Consider the following 19,516-nt stretch of genomic DNA (forward strand, 5'->3'; position numbering starts at 1 on the left):
GGTCCCCAGGCCACTCTGCTGAGTTTCTGGTGCTCAGGACTCTGCCAGGGGCTTGGGCTCATTTCTCCAGTTGTCTGACTGGACAAGATCTTTCCGTGACTCTATCATTACAGCGCCATTGAGACCAGAATCGGGTGCCACTGCAGCCATGGATGGACTTCCATGCTCTGAACTTAGGGCCAGACATTGGTGCCTGACTAAGGGCTCATGGACCTGATAGCCAGGCTTCTTAGGGAAGTAAATACTTGCTCTGTTGCTCACCTCTTAGTGAAAGTTCTGCCATATTATTATTAACAGTTTTTACAGAACTTGTAGTTGGTTATAACCCGTGATCTCTAACTGGGGGTGATTTAATTCTTTTTCATGAGTGATCTGGGTTCACAGAGCTTTTAAAAATGGCCAACTTATTCCTGTGCAGGTGGTTTAATTGCTAAGTCATGTCCAACTCTTGCAATGCCATGGACTGTTGCCTGCCAGGTTCCTCTGTCCATGGGATTTTCCAGGTAGGAATACTGGAATGGTTTGCCATTTCCTTCTCTAGGGGATCTTCCCGAACAAGGGTTTCCTGCGCTGCAGGCAGATTCTTTACTGACTGAGTTACAGGGAAGCTCCTAGCTTGTACATAAGGAATATTTGTTCTATTGAGAGCCCTCAAGGCCCTAGGAACTCACCTTTGTTCAAGAAGACAATTTTGCTCAATTCTTTAAATATTTGTTGCCTGCCCAATGAATGCCTAGTACTGAGCAAGATTAGCAGGGCAGTCCAGGACAGTGGCTGGCAGCAGATAATCAGTACCAAATTGAAAACAGATGACTTGAGGTTTGTGGCCCAGGAGTTTGGGTCTTAAGGAGGAGTAACCAAGAGAAGCAGATAATAGTGTATGTGATTTACACATTGGTGAATTCTCTGCAAAAGTATTCGTTCTTTTAACTTAGTAGCATATTTAGTCATTGATTATTTTTTGCCTACATGTAATATAAGTGAAGTTTCAAATACTAAAGTACAAAATCCAAGTTAATTACTTAAAATGATAAACCTTTCTGATACAAAACAGCAGTCATTGAAACTTTTTTATTATTTATTTTATTTTTTATTTTAATTGGAGGCTAATTACTTTACAATATTGTATTGGTTTTGCCATACATCAACATGAATCCACCATGAGTGTACACCTGTTCCCCATCCTGAACCCCTCTCCCACCTCCCTCCCGTACTATCCCTCTGGGTCATCCCAGTGCACCAGCCCCAAGCATCCTGTATCCTCCATCGAACCTGGACTGGCGATTCGTTTCTTATATAATATTATACATGTTTCAGTGCCATTCTCCCAAATCATCCCCCACCCCCCGCTCTCTGCATATATATGGAATTTAGAAAGATGGAAACTTTTTTTTTTTTAATGGGCTAACTTAGAACTCATTTTTAACTCTGTTGCTTATTGCCAGGTATTTCCCTACTCAGCATTGCGTATGTCATGCTCTGTGTTCCATCTAGGGCTCCCTTCCAGAGTAACATTCTTTCCAACTTCCGTCCAGCCAAAGTTTGCCTGGTATCCACCTTGGAGCTCACCCAAAGACACTTAGCAGTGGAGGTAAGGCTCATTTTTTCATCTGATCTGTGACTTCTCCATGGTGGTATTTTTAGTTCTCTGTTGTTAGGTAACGTACCACTTCAAAACTTACAGCATCAGTCATTTACTATAATTCTGCTATTTGGCCTTAGATTTATCAAAAGATAAATCTTTTTATCTTGCCACTCTTGGTGAGATCACCCTGATTGGACCAGAAAAGTCCAAAGAATGGCCTTCCTCATGTGGTTGGTAGTTGGTATTGCCTTCAGCCAGGAGCTCAGCTGGGGCTGTTTACAGAGATGCCTCAGTTCTCCTCTACATGGCTCACTTGGGCTTCTCCTAGCATGGTACCTGGGTTCCAAACTGGATCATCCTAAGAGAAAAATACAGCAGCTACAAATCCCTAAAGGTCCAGCTTCAGGAGTTATGTAACATCACTGTTGCCATATGCTATCTGTCAAAACAGGGTGCAAGGTTGGCTCAGACTATGCCTTTCAAAGGGAGGCATTGTAAAAATTTGCAGCCGCCTTTATCCTCTACAACAGTCTTTTTTGTTTGTTTTTAAAGATTTTATTTATTTATTGGCTGCACTGGGTTTGCTGCTGCGTGTGGGTTTTCTCTAGTTGCAGCAAGCAGAGGCTGCTCTTCATTGCAGTGCACAGGCTTCTCATTGCGGTGGCTTCTCTTATTGTGGAACGTGGACTTTAGGATGTACAGGCTTCAGGAGTTGTGGCCCGTGGGCTCAGTAGGTGCGACTCATAAAGTGCTTGCTCAGTGGTTGTGGCACAGGCACTTAGCTGCTCCCTGGCATGTGGGATCTTCCCAGAGCAGGGATCAAACTCATGTCCCCTATATTCACAGATTCTTAACCACTTGACCACCAGGGAAGCCCTACAATGATTTTGCTGACTTTGAAAAAAAATGCCTGTTCTTTAAATTCCTATTTTTGTCTTGTGGATTCTTTTTTTAATACGTGCAAATTTTTGACATCCTTATTTTAAGTCCCCTTCAGATTGCTTATAGTCACTAGTGGTGAGTTTCCTTGTTGCTTTATAATTTTTGCCTATGAGCTCATCTTGATAGGAGTCCCATGCAAGCCCCTTATTTATGGAGGCTGTCTTACATACTGTATAACCTGCCAGTCCAACAGGGAAGTGCTTTTCTTATACACGTACACGGCAAGGTAGACCCCTTTCTGGTTCCTGGGTTTTGGGTGTTCAGTGTGGTTAATATAAGAGGGTGGGCTTCCCACATCAGCTCAGTTCCTTATCTTAGTCTGAAGTTCTGGTAATGATCTTTTCCCAATAATAACAAAATCTCTATTTTACAACCTGACTTCTGCCAGCCATTTGCAGCTTCTTTTCAGATTTAAAATCATACCTGAAAACTATAGCAATTAATTTAAAAAGTCAACAATGATTTCTTCTTTAGGATGAGAAAGCCAGTAACACTATTCAGTTAAATAAATAATGATGTAGCCAATGTCTGTGATATAAGTGGCCAACAATTTTGTTTGCCACTTTTATTTTTTTTACTTTCCTCACAGTCATTTTTGACATGGATTTTTTTATGCTATTATAATTGGAATTATTAGATTTTTCTCTTTCGTCTTCTGGTTTGGTGAGAAAGGAAGGTTTTGGCTCAGATGGTAAAGACTCTGCCTGCAATGCAGGAGACCCAGGTTCAATCCCAGGGTTGGGAAGATCCCCTGGAGAAGGGAATGGCTGCACACTCCAGTATTCTTGCCTAGAGCATCCCATGGACAGAGGAGCCTGATGGGCTACAGTCGGTGGGGTTGCAAAGTCAGACATGACTGAGCGACTAAAACTTTCACGAGCTATTGGATCACCTTCCCATTTACCGACTCTAAATAATTTTGTGTTTTTATTACTTCAAAGTAATATGGTTGTTTCTATCACTTGACATATGATTATTAGCATAACTGATGCCATCTTGGGCCTGTACAGTTCCTCCTGTCCTTCTGCTGACCCTACTATAGACTATACTGTGTGATAAATCAATTTTCTGTTGTCAAGGGCTTCGTATCTAATAGATACTGTTTAATAATCATCAGGACCAGGTGGCCTGTATGCTCTGCTAGTCCACAATGATGAAGACCTTCACTGATGTATTCCTGGCCTCCACGGGACTGTTTACCGCTTCATAAACCTGGACTTCGGGAACGCACTTTCTGTTTCCAAGCAACTGTAAAGGTGTCCCACTGATTCTCAAGGGAGTCAGCAATGGTTTCAGAGAGCTTAACTGGCCCATACTTACTGTAGTCACATGCCAGCCCCTAAGCTGACTTAGGACTCATTTTGTTGAAAGGAACAACCACAGTCAAGCTAGTTTCGGTAAAAAAGGCTTATTTTAGGATATATAAGTCTATCAAAGGGAGGGAGCATGTGTCTCAAGCAGGACCCATGTGTCTCATGGATATTGGAAGGTTGTCAGGCCCTATCTGCCCTTTCTCCTCTGAGATGCTTAGCCCTTATCTGCTCTCTTGCATAGTCTCTCTCTTTTCCTGTCTCCCTACAAGCCTCTGAGCACAGCTGCCTCTGTTTTGAATGCATATGACCCTCCCACCCCCAAATGGTGGTCACAGCATCCAAGTCTGTCTGACCTTCTCTTTCAGGAAGTAGAAAACTTTGTAAAGGACAGACTGTAAATAGTTTAGACTTTGTGGATCCGTGGATCGCTGTCAACAACCACAGACAGTCACAGTTAACATATCAACTGGTGGGTGTTGCCAGACTGGGCTAACAGGCAATAGTATCCCAACTCCTGAACTAATTTTTTTTCATTTTCCCAAACTGTTGTTGAGAGAACCTGTTGGGTTTTCTGTGGGTCAGATGTTCACTCCTGATTCAGTAATTTAGGGAAGAAGGTCTAGAGTTGCCCTTTGGGCATTTATGGGCTGGGAAGACTGATTTTTCTAGCAGAGCAGCTCAGCTTTGTTATCTGTGAATTGGGGTAGAGAGAGTTTGCATTGTCTCACTTCAGACTTCAGTATCATTATGGACGAGGAAAATTTCCTAAATGCTGGAGTATGCTGGGTCCACATTAAGCTGTATTTTTCCTATAGGAAAAATAAGCAGTTCCCATTCTAAAATGCCTGGATTCCCATGATAGTGACCCAAACCCTTTCCTGGTTAGAGCTTCTGATTGTACAGCATAAGGAATTAGGTCTCTGTTGTAGCAGTCACGGGGTTTGGTTTTGTTTTGACTGAGTTGTTTTCACATGTCATACCACCTGATGTTACCTAAAAACAAACCATTAGATATTCCCTAGGGTTGGCCAAAAAGTTCGTTTGGGTTCACAAACTTTTTGGCCAACCTAGTACTTTACTAAAGTAGCTGTGCCCTGCTCCATCCTATGTCATCCTTAAGCCAGTGTTGGGATGGAATGAATTGAGGCTCAGGAGTGGAGTGTGGGCGTCTGGTGGAGATTAAAAAAAAAAAAAAGGAGCACTTTTACATATTGACACATCCAAAGGTCCTCTCTGTACATTGCTTCACTTTTTAAAAATTCTTATTCAATTTTTGCAATTACCCTAGTGGGTGGGTAATCAGTACCCCTAATTTCCAGGTGAGGAAACTCATCTGTGAATTTAGATCCAGTAGCACTTAGGTGGGATGGCTGGGGGCTGGGGGAACCACCCATGTTGCTTTCATTCCCATCTCTTCTTCCGCCTGTAGGACAAGTGTAGTTTCCATCACATCTCTGCCCCCAAACTCTCCGTGTGTCCCTGATCCCTGTGGCCCCTCCTTTCTTTACACCCTCTGTTTTCAGGGCTGTGCACCACCTCGTCCATGACGGCCACCTCATCCGCAAGAAGAGCCAATACAGTGGCTCCATCACGCAAGGACTGGCCGTGCTGCACTCCCGGCTCCCAGAGCCAGGACTGGGCTGTGCTGAGAGCAGGTGGCAGAGCTGTTGGGCACGCAGAGCATCTGGATGCCCAGCTTACTCTGGACACCTTCCACATGTGGGAGAAAAGCCAAGTCTCTCCTTCCAGCCCCACAGACCAGCCCGCAGTGGTCCCTGCGCCCACGTGATGCTGCCCTTCTGCCCTGCTGGCTTCCCTGCTCGCTCGTCCTGGGCTGTGGGCCTGAAAAGTCAGGGGGAGAGACTACCTGCACCGTGTTTTGGTTTTTTTTTTAAGAAACTATATACATTTGCAACCTTTTTTCCAGGTCTTCATAAAAACCACTTTATGAAACAACCTAGGTTGAACAGCTTTGATGCCCCCTCCCCCGCCCCCAGCTGTCTGGACCTAATCACAAAGAGGGGTGAGGCTAAGCCTTGCAGGGTGGAGGTGGGGAAGAAATCAAAAGCTGGCTCCTCTGATTGCTGCCCACATGCATCAAATGGGCAAGCCGCTTCCTTGACTTTCCTGGGGAGGGAGTGTTAAGCTAATTAATGCTCCTTCTCTACAGGTGACTGGCATTAAAGCTGTGTAAGTGCTTTTACCAGACTGACTGCTCTGGGCTCCTGGGGCTCCTGATTGTAGTAAAATAACCCCGTTTCTGGAGTGGGGCCTTGCTCCCTCCACCTCTCCACAGGATGATCTCACCACAGAGGGAATGCTGGAGGATCCTGGGCTCTCTCACTCAGTTAATTCCAGGCAAGAAGGATTTTTTTTTTTGTGGAGGGGCAGGGGGCACAGCGGGAGGCAACAGATAGGATGCCCTACTCACATCAGTGTAATGGGGCAAACCTTGGGACTTATGCAGCCATGCAGTTTCCCAGTACTTCCAGTACTTCATCCCCTGCCTTCTAGAACTCCAGACTGGAAATCAGATGGGCTCTTCCTCTTGGTAGATAGCTTGGTGCTTAGAAGTGATTTTAGCATTAGAATGGATCACAAACTGTGTGACCTTCAGTAGGTTACTCAACTCCTTTAAATCTTAAATTCTTTATTTTTAAATAGGGATGATCATGCTGGGTGCTTCACAGAGTTGCTCCACCCACCAATGCTGGAGACCTGGGTTTGATCCCCTGGGTCAAGAAGATCCCCTGGAGAAGGAAATGGCAACCCACTCCAGTATCCTTGCCTAGAAAATCCCATGGACAGAGGATCCTGGTGGGCTACAGTCCAAAGGGTCACAAAAGAGTCCGACACAACTCTGAGCAACTAAACAAACAAAACAAGGTACGTAAAATGCCTGGCGTATTGCCAAACTCAGTTAATGTTCACATTTCTTAGTATCATTTTCTCCATCTCTGAGGGAATTTCAGAAGGTCCCTAACTATTCTCTTTCTCAGTTTCTTCACCTACAAATTGTGAATTATTCTGTATTTGTAAACTTTTTTTTTTGGCCAGAAACTTTAGAGTACTAAGACCATCATATTGGCATATAGCATAGAGGGTAGTCGGAGAAGGCAATGGCACCCCACTCCAGTACTCTTGCCTGGAAAATCCCATGGACAGAGGAACCTGGTAGGCTGCAGTCCGTGGGGTCGCTAAGAGTCGGGCACGACTGAGCGACTTCACTTTCACTTTTCACTTTCATGCATTGGAGAAGGAAATGGCAACCCGCTCCAGTGTTCTTGCCTGGAGAATCCCAGGGACTGCGGAGCCTGGTAGTCTGCTGTCTATGCGGTCCCACAGAGTTGGACACGACTGACGCGACTTAGCAGCAGCATAGAGGGTAGTAAGAAAACTGAGAGGTCGGGAAGCCCGTGGGAAGAGGAAGTTATTGTGGATAAGAGGGGCGGGGGGAGATGAAATGGATAGAAATGAAACAGCAAACTCATGATAAAGGGATTAATGCCCCTCAATCAATGCCAACAACTTTGAAAGGTTCCCAAGAGGCATAAGCTCTCTGGGGGCACCTCTGCATTGGGCGGCTCTGGAAAAGGAGGACCAGGTGTGGTTTCCAAGGAGAGGAGCTTCATAGCCTAGTGTTTGGCACACAGCAGATGCCCTGTATGTATTTATTTGTTAATGGTTAATAAAGAGTTCACAGCCCAGTTCTTCAAGGCGGAAAAGAGAGATGGCAGTGGCACCGGAGAGAAGCTGAGAGAGAACCAAGTTCTGCAGTCTCTGCTATTGGAAGATGGGGCTGCTCTCCTACAGGGACTGCAGGGGCCAAGAGAATCCTCCCTCAGGCCAGGAAATGCCAAGAGGCTGAGTGAGAAGAGCAGGTCCTCCAGTCTCTCGGCCCTCCTGGAAAGGAGACAGAATGGTAGTGTTTGCAGGGGAGGGAACCCGGGCTTACAGTCCCGGAGGTATTAGAGGCTCTCTGTGGTCTACCCCATGAATATTTGATGTGAACTATAATATATTCTGTTAAATAAGCTCAACATAACTACATGAAGTACTTTAAATTCATCTCGTTCAAAGTTGTCACTGATTGGGTTCACCAGAAAGCTGACCTCAGGATGGAGACTGGTGTGTAGGAGGGTTACTGGGAAGTGTTCTTGGGATCAAAGGAGGGAAGAGGGCACCAGGATGGGGCAGAGGGAGACATGGAGCAGTGATACTGTCTCAGTGAAGACCTCAGCCCACCCTGTGGAGGGGTCTGAAGGTGGGGTCACTTTTCACAGCTGTTCTGAGCTGGAAAGGCTGGGCCTTCATGCTCCTGCACTGATCAGCCACCAGATGAGTCACCAGGGAAGGGGTGTGACCTTGGGCAAGTCAGCTGTCTTCAGTTGAGACAAGCCCCCCAAGCAGCTGAAGTAATAAATCTGTTACTTCAAAAGGAGATCTGGGTGGTGCCTCCTATCACCCATCACAATGGGGGAGCGTAAATTAATAGAAAAACAGTAGGGTAAGAAGAAAAAAATCTCTCTTCCCATCACTGCCTATTCCTCTGCCATACAGAGCACTTATATGAGACATGATGTCATTCATTAACTTCCTTGCTTATTTTCTGTCTTTTCTTTTAGATTGTTAGCTCCACGAGCCAAAGGATGGGAGCAGTTTTACCAGATAAGCACCCAGACCATCTCCTTGCATGATAAGTGCTCAGCAAAATATTGAACAAAAAACCAAATGAGAAGCCATCACTGGTGGCAAGAAGCTGGTCAAGTACTAGAGATGTTCTCAGAAGTCAGGAAACAGAGGAGGGAATATGCTCTGAAGCCAGATTCCATGGAATCAGTGAGACAGGCTGGGTTGTGGAAATGCAATGTCTGATGCTGTCATCAGGGATGTGCCATCCCTCCAGTCTCTGGGTGTCTTGCGTGGTTCCTCATCCAAGCTGGGCCTCCCCGGGAATGGGAGTGTGACAGTAAGGTACGTTTCATTCTTCTTAGTCCACGATAATCCTTGCTGTATGTAGTAACACTGGCCGCTGCCTTGCCTACCCTCAAGGGGGCCACTTACCTGCTAGTGGTCACCTATCCCTGTCTCCACAGCCTGAACACTTGGAATTTCAAAAGCAGGATGCCGGTGTGAATTTGCGAAACGCTCACGTGGTGCACATGGGTTCTTGCTGCTTTCCTTGTGTCGGTCATGGTCACTATGGCTCCTTGTGCTTCACTGCTGGTGCCAGGAGTCTGGGATCTGCCCACCTCCCCTTGTTCACCTTGGGGTCTTGCTGTGTTTGCGTTTCAGGATTGATTGGAAAGCTAACTTCAGGCCAGTTTTCAATTAAATAAAGTTGGATTTAGTGGAGTGGAAGTTTCTTCCTCTTGCCCTTTCCAGGAAGAATCAATCTCATTAACATGTTCAGGCTCCCTGAACAATTTGTTTTTATCTCCTCCTCCCTTTTTCAACTGAACTCATTAGTGACACAGAGGGTTTTTGTTTTTTTTTTTAAAGCTATTCAAGGGTTAGAGTGGCTGACAAAACTTGTTCTGGACAAGCTGTCTGCAGGGTGATCCTCCCAGAGTGGGCAGTTCTTCTGCAATAGGACTGAGTTGATTGCTTTCCTTCTTGGACAGATTCAATCCCCGAGGCCTCTCGGGTCCCTCCTGGATGGTAAGACAGCCATCAGACCCAGGGGCACTAGGGGTGCTTGTTTCCAACCCTCTGCTGTTCTCCTTGGGCCTCTGAGGTCCACAGAACCCACAAACCCAGGCACACTGAACCCCTTTCCCACCCACTAGCCCAGCAGGAGGACCAGGGATATGGAGGAGGATGGGAAAAGACCCGGGTGCTGGGGAGATACCCCAAAGGCCTAACTTTCCACCTGGACATTAGGGTCTGTAGGCCCGGCCCATCCATCCACTCAAGTGTTTGCTAAGGGACCATCAGTTTGCTCTCATAGGAAGCTATAGAAGCAGACCTTCTCCCCACACGCATCACCCCTCCAACTAGGAGTCTTAGAAAAATAAAAAGACATGATTAATACAGAGACCCCCTAAGACTCCTGGGAATATAATGCACAGCATGGGACTGAGGTCAATAGTACTGTATTGCATATTTGAAAGCTGCTAGGAGAGTAAATCATAAATGTCCTTATCTCAAGAAACAAAATTTTCTGAGGGGCTGTGAAGGACATACCCCCGCTGCTGGTTTCCCTGGTTACTGATGAGCCAGTCTGATGTCAATTCCCCCTATAAATGGCAGCCTGCCCACCCACCCCACTCCTCCATAGCAAAGATTGCTGTCCTGTTCTGCTCACCAGCTGCCCCACACAGTTGGGCTGTTGCTCCAGGACCTGGCTTCAGATGCGTAAGCTACCCTGACCAATATACCATTGATGTCTCTGTCACAACAGGTGAAGACATTATAAAACGCCCACCCAGGTGGTTGAGCAAGGCATAAAACCACTGTTGGGGGCTAGAAGTGCTGGATGCACAACATACAGGACCCCCATGGACATCAGGAGTGACCAGGGAATCCACTTTGTCGGCCATGAAGTTCAGGAGTGGGCTGATGAGAACGACCCACACCAGCATCTCCCCCTGCCTCCCAACCCCATCACTGCTGGGCTGTGAATGAGCTGCTTCAACAGCTGAGATGGGAAACCCACTCCCTCATCTTGTGGACACCTCCCAGGAGCGCTGGTCACAGTGCTGACACCATGGTAACCCAGAGGCAACTGGTCAACACCATCCAAGTTCAGCAGTTGACTACCGAAGGACCATGGCCAGCTACTGGTCAGGACAATAACATTTTTGTCCTCGTCACAGTATCCACTTCTGTGGCCCTGAGACTGGCAGCTAAGTCCCCATGGTTCGGGTTTGCCACCTTGTGGCAAAGAGGATTCGAAAAGGACTTAACAGGTTTCACCTGTCTTCTCCTCCCTGGCCCCACCTAAGAGGGCCACCTAAGAGTCCACTTACCTAAGAGGACTAAGGTAAGTAATCCGGGCCCCCTACTAGAGAGGGGCACCACTGCTAACCCTGAGGTCTGTTATATGGCCTCTCCAGCACTTAGCACCAGCTGTGAGGGCTGGGGGGGGATGGGCAGTGTGGTCCTGCAGGCCAGGTCAGGAACCACAGGCAGTGGTTTTATGCATCGCTCTAACTACTCAGTACGACAATCTCTAGGTCCGTCCATGTTGCTGCAAATGGCATTATTTCATCCTTTTTAATAGCCAAATAATATTCCACTGCATATTTGTGCCACATTTTCTTCACCCTTATGTCAGTGGACATTTACATGGTTTGCACGCCCCGGCTATTGTAAACAGTGCTGCAATAAACATTGAGGTACAAGTATCCCTTCAGACCCTGTTTTTCTCCAGATACATGCCCGGGGGTGGGATTGCAGGATCATATGGTAGCTCTATTTTTAGTTTTTTAAGGAACCTCCATACTATTCTCCATAGTGGTTGTACCAATTCACTTTGCCATCAACAGTTTAGGAAGGTTCCCTTCTCTTCACATCCTCTGCAGCATTTATTTTTTGATGATGGCCATTCTGACTGGTGTGAGGTGATATCTCATTGTAGTTCTGATTTGCATTTCTTTAATAATTAGTGTTGTTGGGAGCATCTTTTCATGTGTTTGTTGGCCATCTGTATGCCTTTGGAGAAATGTCTAGATCTTTCACCCATTTTTTGATTGGGTTATTTGCTTTTTTGACATTGAACTGAATGAGCTGTTTGTATATTTTAGAGATTAATCCCTTGTTGGTTGTTTTGTTTGCAAATATTTTCTTGCATTCTGTGGGTTATCTTTTTGTTCAGTTTACAGTTTCCTTTGCTGTGCAGAAGCTTTTAAGTTTAATTAGGTCCCTTTTGTTTGGTTTTCATTACTCAAAAAAGATCTTGCTGTGATTGATGTCAGTGTTCTGCTGTTTTTCTCTTCGGGCTTGCACCTAGTTCTTTAATCCCATTTTGAGTTTATTTTTGTGTATATTATAGGGAAGTGTTTTAATTTCATTCTTTTACATTTAGCTGTCCAGTTTTCCCAGCACCACTTATTGAAGAGACCATAGCATGGATTTTATAGTTTTGTTTTGTCCAGTCAAAACTCAGGAGAGAGAAAGAAGAATCAAAATCTAAGGGAAAAAAATCACACCCTTCATCCTTTCACTTTCCTTTGTCTTCCCTCCTTTGTCTCCTACTCTGGTCTTCAGCAGTTTGGCCAAGGGGTTGGGTTCTGGGTTAAAGACGTGAGTACTGGGAATACAGGTTTCTAGTGGACTGTGTAGCTTAGGAAGAGCAGAACCCCAAACATAGTAGTAATAACCTTGAGGGTCTGAAACCTCCATTTTCTTAGCACCTTATACAATGGAAATGAGGGTCAGACTCAATCTACAACTTTCCACCAAGACCTCCCACTGGGTTCCTTCAACAAGCCAGAGAAGGCGTTGGTTAACATTCTTGCTCTGCAGAAAAAGAGGGACTGGCTGAAAATGAACACCACGTGGTTCCTACTGCAGGGTCACACTTGGGTAGTGCTTTTCATCCAGAGCAAAACATGTTAAATCTTTTCATGGCCATCTCAATTTAGGATTTGTCCACTCAGGATTTTTTTTTTTAATGGGCTGTGCTGGGTCTTAGTTGCAGCGTTATGAGATCATACTTGCAGCTTGTGGGATCTAGTTCCTTGACCAGAGATTGAACCCGGGCCCTCTGCCTTGGGAGCATGGAACCTCAACCACTGGACCACCAGGTAAGTCCACACATTTGGGATCGAAGACGGGTGTAACACTGCAAAATCAGGACTGTCCTGCCTCTTGCGGTTTTGTTGTAATTTTTCCATACATTTTATTTTGCAAAGATAAAATGAATCATTATTTTCCCTTCAAGCTTGCAGAATTTTCCCTAGGAACACTGTTTTGCACACAGTGAGAGAGAAAGTGGATTGTGAACAGCAGCAGCTGGAGCACCCAGGGAAATGAGCCAGCACGGGGCAGGGTCAAATGTGCGACACCTTTCCTGCCACAGGGTGGATCTCCCCTTCTAATTAACCAGGTGTCTGTTTCCCTCTTCCTGAATTTTCAGTGGCCGTTTTTAAATTGCATTGACTTCTTTACAACACCTGACGCGTGCCTCACCAATCATTGGCCAAACAGCAGGTGCAAAGTGGACCCAGACCATCCAACGCTAAACTAAGGGAAAACGAAAGGTCAGCCTGCCCAGTCTAACTATACAAAGAATGCATCCTTAAAGTGATTCCTGGGTTTTGAGCCCCTGTTAGGTATACCTGAGATGGAGTGTGAATTACCAATAGCCTCATTCTTAGTTAAGGGTCTGCACATGGCACCAATAGGAAAACCGTGATCTGTAACTTCTCATTTGGTGAAGATTCCCAGACCCCTCCCAGCAGTCGTCCTGCTCATCTCACAGTGTCTTGGGATTTTTCAGAGAGACCCCAGCCCCAACTCCATTATCTGGCCTGATGAGTGGGTTCTTGTGGACTCTGAAAACGTTTTGATGAATTTCATCTTTTCCCCAAAGGTAAGAGCAGGCCATGAAATCAGCAAGTTGCATTTATTTAGAATGTAATAGGTTTTTGATTATCTGGGAACTGTGATTATTCTGGAGTTTTAGAAAACAAAGCTCATCACCACAAGCCAATCCTCACTAAAAAAAATCACTGGAGAAAGTCAAAATTCCACTTGTAAAATCATTTTATTGGTATAAATATACATATGAATAAAATACCTCAGCCTGTAATGTAAGTGAATATTTGTGAAATGTCTTAAAAAGTAGTATTTTGATTTTTTACAGGTGTCAAAGTATTCTCTCTTAATCACACATTAAAAGCTAATATGCAGAACAGAAATTAAAGGCCTTCAAAAAACATGAATATTCATAAAACCTCATTCCAATCAACTATATACATTAATCTGGGAGCATGGTAGAATCAGCCATGGGCCTTTCACTCGGTTCTTAACTCACTTGTTGGTGGTATCACAAAGGTCACCGTACCAAATTTAAATGTACAATTCCACGTCGGGAAGGAAGAAGTTCCCCATGGGAGAATGTAAAAACCATACCCAAGATCTGATATATATAATTTATACAAATTATTAGTGTGCTCTGTTAATTACAGTGTGCAATTGCATACATCAAGAATAAATTGCTCTATGAGTCAAGTGCAGGTTTGACACAGGTACATGCAGCAGTACCCCACAGTCAGCTGGATGGTGTTACTCATGAGTATGTGTCCAGTTACCTCGTTTACCTCCCCACACTCATCTGACGGGGCAACCTGTAGCTGCCTCAGAGAAATTCAAGTAGGGCCCATGGGATAATGCTGGCATTTGTTGAAGGCAGATGAAGGAATGCATAGAAATCAAATGCCAAGGGTTGGGAAAGATCAAACCTGTGCTTTGATTCCCGAGAAATGGATTTGTTTTGGTTCTCGAGGAAAAAAGGAGAAAGGAAAAAAGCACCAAGAGACAAATGCTTAGAAGAAGAAAGAGATGTTGCCCTTGGTTCCTCTCTGATGGCTAACAAAAGCACCCCTCACAGGAAGACTTCTGCGTGGGTGACCATTACACAAAAATATACTCTCTTTCTGCTTCTTCCCCAGAGTCGCTGGATTTGCTGCCTGGCTGGCCATCTTTACTGGAGGCCCATTGCTTTTGCTCTTGACACTCCTGGGCCTGCTGGCTCCAGCTTCTCCTGGACACTGAAAGGAAGGGAAGAAAGTCGTTACAGTTGATGAACAAGGAGATGCTGGTGGGGTGAGATAGGCAGGGGCCCTGAAGAGTGTGGAAGGGTTTGAGATGAACTTGCTCAGAAACAATTTTCCAAGTACATTTCAAGACTCTAAACAGAAATCAAAAACAAACCAACAAAACAACACAGAAAAACATGAAAACCCCAGTCTATGAGAGGGTGAGCCTCTCATAGATGCGGTTGAACATCTGAGGGTGAGGACCCCAGCAGGGGAGGGTGGGGGTGGGAGGACCCGGAAGCCACTCTGTCCCAGGGGACCTCCTCGGTCATAGCTGCCCGTTAATGCGGCACAGGAAACAGGTGGCGCTGCTGGACAGATATTCCATCCGTTGCCTTCTGCACACGATTTAGGGTGGCAGTCCCTGCTTCAAGGACAGGATATGAGGAGGCGCCCCAGTGATCTCTGTCAGGCCTTTCTGTGTCTCAGGAAACCTCAGTTTCACTTTCTAGGAAATGGAATAAAGTCTTGTGGAAATGAATTAATGCTGCCTCTATTCAAACCTTTAGGAACAGCTTCCAGGTTAAAAAAAAAAACAAATTGCATGTTTGTTGCCTGTTCTAATCACATATGAACGTGGGGGATCTACAAAGCAGTGATGGGAGAACAATCACCAGACTGAGCCTTCGTGATGTGTCCTGCCAGGCGCTCTGTTTTATCACTGTTACTGCCCACAACTACTAGGTAGGTTCTATAAAACTTGCAATCAGGATTTAAATTAAATCTTTCTCCAAAATCCATGTTCTTTTCAACTAGATCATAGCTTCTCTGCTACTGTACCTTGGAAAAGGTCCAGATGCCATACTCCAGCGTGGCTGTTAAGAGTTATTAAATATTACTCACCAGGTCTATTGTAGAGATATCACTTAAAAGCTAAAAATACCAAACCCCATGCACTTTACTCAGAAGTTTAAATATCCAGTCCTGGAAAACCAAGAGGATTCATTTGATGCTTTGAATCATTTTAATGTTAGCATTATGTTAAAAAAACTCATCTTGCCAGGAACTGGCTATTTAAATGTTTCATCTGCTAAGGAATGTTGTTTTAGGAAGTGAAAGCTCATGAAACCTAATAGGCAAAATGCAAACATAATAAAGTATTTCTCTTGCCAATCCTGCTGTCAGAGCCAGATTCTGATCTCTACACAATAAAAATTTAAATTTTAGTTAAAAGGATAAAATTTCATGATAAAAAGTAATTTTTAAAAAACTTGACTTTTTACCCAACAGTTTTGAGCAAATTCTCAGATGGAGGGGGAAAAACAAAGAATATTATATTGATGTTTTATTTTAGCTTGATTTGGGTTAACAAAAAAAAAAAAGTGTTTGGTCCTTTGAAAGTTAACAAGCCAGGTTTGGGGAGAAAAGGTAAGTAATTCTCTATAAATAATTTTCCCTTTTTCACAAAGTAATTTGATAGTAATACTCAATACTTAAGTTCTGAACTTCTGTGTGTGTGTACTATGAACAGGGGTTAGCAGAGAAAATTTACTATATTTTGATCTTGAAATACTTTGCAATAACCTAACCTCAAAACAGATGATCACTAGTGAAATCAGCTAGAAAATCTTATTCATTTTAAAACTAAAATAAGTATTACTCAGGTTTCCAACACTACAAATTCAAAGGAAGAAGTATGCTGATATATTGCTCGTTTATCTTCAGAGCAAACGTATTAGCTTGCTTTCTTAGATTAAAAAATTTCATCCTTCCCAATATTTATAACATCCTCAGAATCCCAGGTCTAATTGATGTCACATGATATGACATCAAGAATACCCTCTAAAAATGGAGAAATTCCTGCAATCAAATGCGTTTCTGTCACAGATAAAAACCAAGAACCCTGGACCAGGACTAACCGAAATTGAGTACCAATCCAACACAGGAATCTTCCTGCAAAAAGTAAGACTGTCCTTCAGTCTCCATCCAAGTGACACTAGCTTCTAAGTCCTCCAGGCCAGGGGGGGAGGGCGGGGGTGTGCGCAAGTTAACAGGCTGATTTCTGAGTTGGTGACATAGAGCCAACCTGGTACCAGTCATGAAAGCAAAACTTCTAATTTGCCTGACACAGTCACGGAGAGGAATAATGATATGCTGTTTCTGGAGGACTGCCAATGCAGTTCACTATGGTGGTGACATTATTTAAAAATTCATTCTAAAAAATTCACTTTCATTGATTTAACTCTACCAGTTGTGAATGTAATAATGAGTCTAGTACCAGGCTGACATTTTCTTTGTATCATAAGTAAGGCACCATTCTTGGACAGGAAAACTGAGGCATGGTGAGATCAAGGAACTGTTTGCACAAAGCCAAAGCACTTGGTATTAGTCCAGATTGCTAGTGCAAACAACCTTAGTAGGAGGTGTGTTCTTTGTCATTTGTTTTCCAGCCTTTAGGCAGCATTATTTGATTGCATATAATTAGGACAGTAATTACAAAATTACAATTATATTTAAGTAGGTTCAGTATTTCTGAATTCAGACTTTTTACTAATTTAGAGAAACTTTCTCTTAGGCAGCCTGATTTAATGCTTGACTTGATAACTGTTTTAAAGACTGTTTTACTACACTTCTTTAATGCAACAAGTCATACATCAAAGTTCAAGAGCTTCTCTATATGTGTCTATACACATTTATTACCATTCCAGGTACCATTAAAATTATAAAAGATACCTAAGTAAAAAGGCAATTTATTCAACAGAAACATTCTATGTATATCCTCTCTTCAGTGTTGATAACTGATGGGCTCAAATGTGAAATCTGTCATTCTTGAAGATGATCTGAGTTTGCATATATATATATATATGCAAATACATATATATGCTAATTTTAGAGCATCTGAAATGTGCATATAAATTCAGAATTAGAGATTGATATAAAAATTTGAGCTTTTCTCTATTTTAAGCTCCACTGACATTCATATTTCTCAGGAGAAAAACATGATGACCTTAAAATAATCATCTGTAATTGGCCTTTTTTTTTGGAATATTTTCTGACAGGCACCGAAAGTGTCAATGAACTGTTAAATTTCTCTTGAAGAATTCACATAGAAGTAGTAGAACCCAGATCTGGTGAAAAATGGGGAACATAGCACTGGGTTCCAGATTATTAGCCACAACCAAATATTTGTTGGCTATAGGCTGAATTATGGAAGAAGCAAGTGATACACTATAGGGATCTCAGAATAGGATGGCCTGTCCAAATAGGATACATTACAATGCATACAATGTCAAAACCAACTCTTTTCTTGAAGAAAATAGGATGTACTCTAATGAAGACATCACAGCTTATATTAAACGTAGAGAGGAAATGATATGAAATTCAAAAGATGCAATTACACATACTTCCAGGAAAAGAAAGCAAGCATTTTACCTGTCAAACCAATATTAAAATAGCCACATAATTAAAACATAATAATCATGATAAAAATAGGCAGCATGCTTTGAGAACAATAGCTTCTGTTTGTTTCAGAGAGAAATGATTTAGGAAGGTAAGAAAGCTGTTTTAGCATAAACAAAGCTGCTCTTAAAATACTGAAAGAAAACTACACACTGTGGTTTAATAGAATTGCTCTGCTAATTGCATTTGTTAACCAAACTATTCAGAAAGCAGACTGCTATGCAATTCTCAGGGCTGAAGACAAGTGCTGGGAATCGGCACTAACAAAACAAGATTAAAATATTGTACGTCAGATTATTTTAACTGAAGGTCCTTTAAAAATTATGCTTTTGGTTCCTGTTCATAGCTCAAGAAATCTAGGCAGGAAAGCAAATCAAGATGGTCCTATTGAATTCCATCAAAATTTGACGTAGCCCATCACAATGAGAGTTTTAAACCAAAGAGGTCATCAAAAAAAAAAAAAAATTCAGAGAGAATTTCTTGCCTTTCTAGGATTTGGCTTTTCTCTGGCTTCATCTTATTTTTACTCTAACTCAAAACCTCACTATGATCAGTGTGGTACTGGCAGGTGGGCTCTCCATCCATGTGTTGTATGTATAAAGTGCTGTTGGTGGTCTCGAAAAATGAACGTTACATTGCGTGAAGGGTGCTTTGTTAACAACAAATGATTATAAGTCAACTGATGCAAGAGTTCAAATGTAAATTTCCAAAATCTAGCAACATCTAGGTAACCTTGGGTGTCCTTATCAAAAGAGACAATATAGAGCTTCTAATCTAATATAAATTCTCTTTCTTCAGAAAATGTCTTATTGTAATTTATATGATTTGAAGATAACAGATTTTCTTGAAAACATTAAAAAAATCTCTTGCAGAGAGAAGCTATGTAACTGTGTGACTATGAACACACCTACCATAGGAAACCCTTTAAAAATCAAGAAATAAGTCAGTTGTTTTCCTCTAGGGCAGGTGCTACCCAGCCCAAACAGAATGTTGCTTTCTTTATGCAGTGGGCCATGTCCTTAAGGCCACCCTGTCACCTGGCTAGTGTGTGCTGGGCCACCAGGCAAGTCAGAGGACATGGCTTATCTCACAGTATCTGGTCAAGAAGGCTGACTCCAATGCTGTTGCTGGTGGGAGACTGGTAGATGCTTGCTCCGTTGTTCTTGATTTTAACTGTGTCAGAGAAAGTCCTCAAAGACAACAGTTCCTACTGAGAAGTCATAACTCACTGGGCTACTAAGCTATAAGGTAGATCAAAGGTTTGAGAATGGTTTAGCCTTTTTCAGTAAACGGAAATTATCCCTATTTTAAGTTCACTTCCACTGACCTGCCTTCTGGGATGCTTTCTGAAGAGGGAGTAAAGGGTGTGGGATTATGGCTAAACTCCGGGCACTTTATCCCTGGAGCCACCTACCTTCATATGTTACCATCTGATAAAGTATTACAGGGAGGGGGGGAAAAAGCCTATTCCAAGGGAAGAAATCCCTTAAAGAAGCTTCAGATATCAAAAT

At 43.3% G+C, this 19,516-nt stretch overlaps 2 protein-coding genes across 26 annotated transcripts in view; one reads left to right on the forward strand and one right to left on the reverse strand.

Annotated features, from left to right (window-relative positions):
• The window catches only part of SLC17A1 (solute carrier family 17 member 1), a 249,724-nt gene that overhangs the window by 229,524 nt on the left and 684 nt on the right, over window positions 1-19,516 (forward strand). For both annotated transcript variants that reach the window (XR_015152316.1, XR_015152317.1), the window contains 12 exons: window positions 1,495-1,591; window positions 3,645-3,783; window positions 5,364-6,198; window positions 6,505-6,726; window positions 8,474-8,814; window positions 10,244-10,825; window positions 12,479-12,590; window positions 12,923-13,046; window positions 13,286-13,378; window positions 14,460-14,613; window positions 15,116-15,290; window positions 16,434-16,508. The gene's annotated coding sequence lies outside the window, so the exon portion shown is untranslated. The remainder of the gene's footprint in view (window positions 1-1,494; window positions 1,592-3,644; window positions 3,784-5,363; window positions 6,199-6,504; window positions 6,727-8,473; window positions 8,815-10,243; window positions 10,826-12,478; window positions 12,591-12,922; window positions 13,047-13,285; window positions 13,379-14,459; window positions 14,614-15,115; window positions 15,291-16,433; window positions 16,509-19,516) is intronic.
• Window positions 14,334-19,516, reverse strand: part of CARMIL1 (capping protein regulator and myosin 1 linker 1) — a 307,540-nt gene continuing 302,357 nt past the window's right edge. For all 24 annotated transcript variants that reach the window (XR_015152305.1, XR_015152306.1, XR_015152307.1 and 21 more), the window contains one exon: window positions 14,334-14,558. Coding sequence is in view for 21 of the 24 variants with exons in the window: in XM_086369940.1 (XP_086226066.1) it covers window positions 14,422-14,558 (137 nt within the window). In the remaining 3 variants the exon portion in view is untranslated. The remainder of the gene's footprint in view (window positions 14,559-19,516) is intronic.

This window comes from Bos grunniens, chromosome 23 (genome assembly GCF_055505025.1).
Source record: "Bos grunniens cultivar Pamir isolate PY7600 chromosome 23, Bosgru_T2T1.0, whole genome shotgun sequence".
Classification (NCBI taxonomy): domain Eukaryota; kingdom Metazoa; phylum Chordata; class Mammalia; order Artiodactyla; family Bovidae; genus Bos; species Bos grunniens.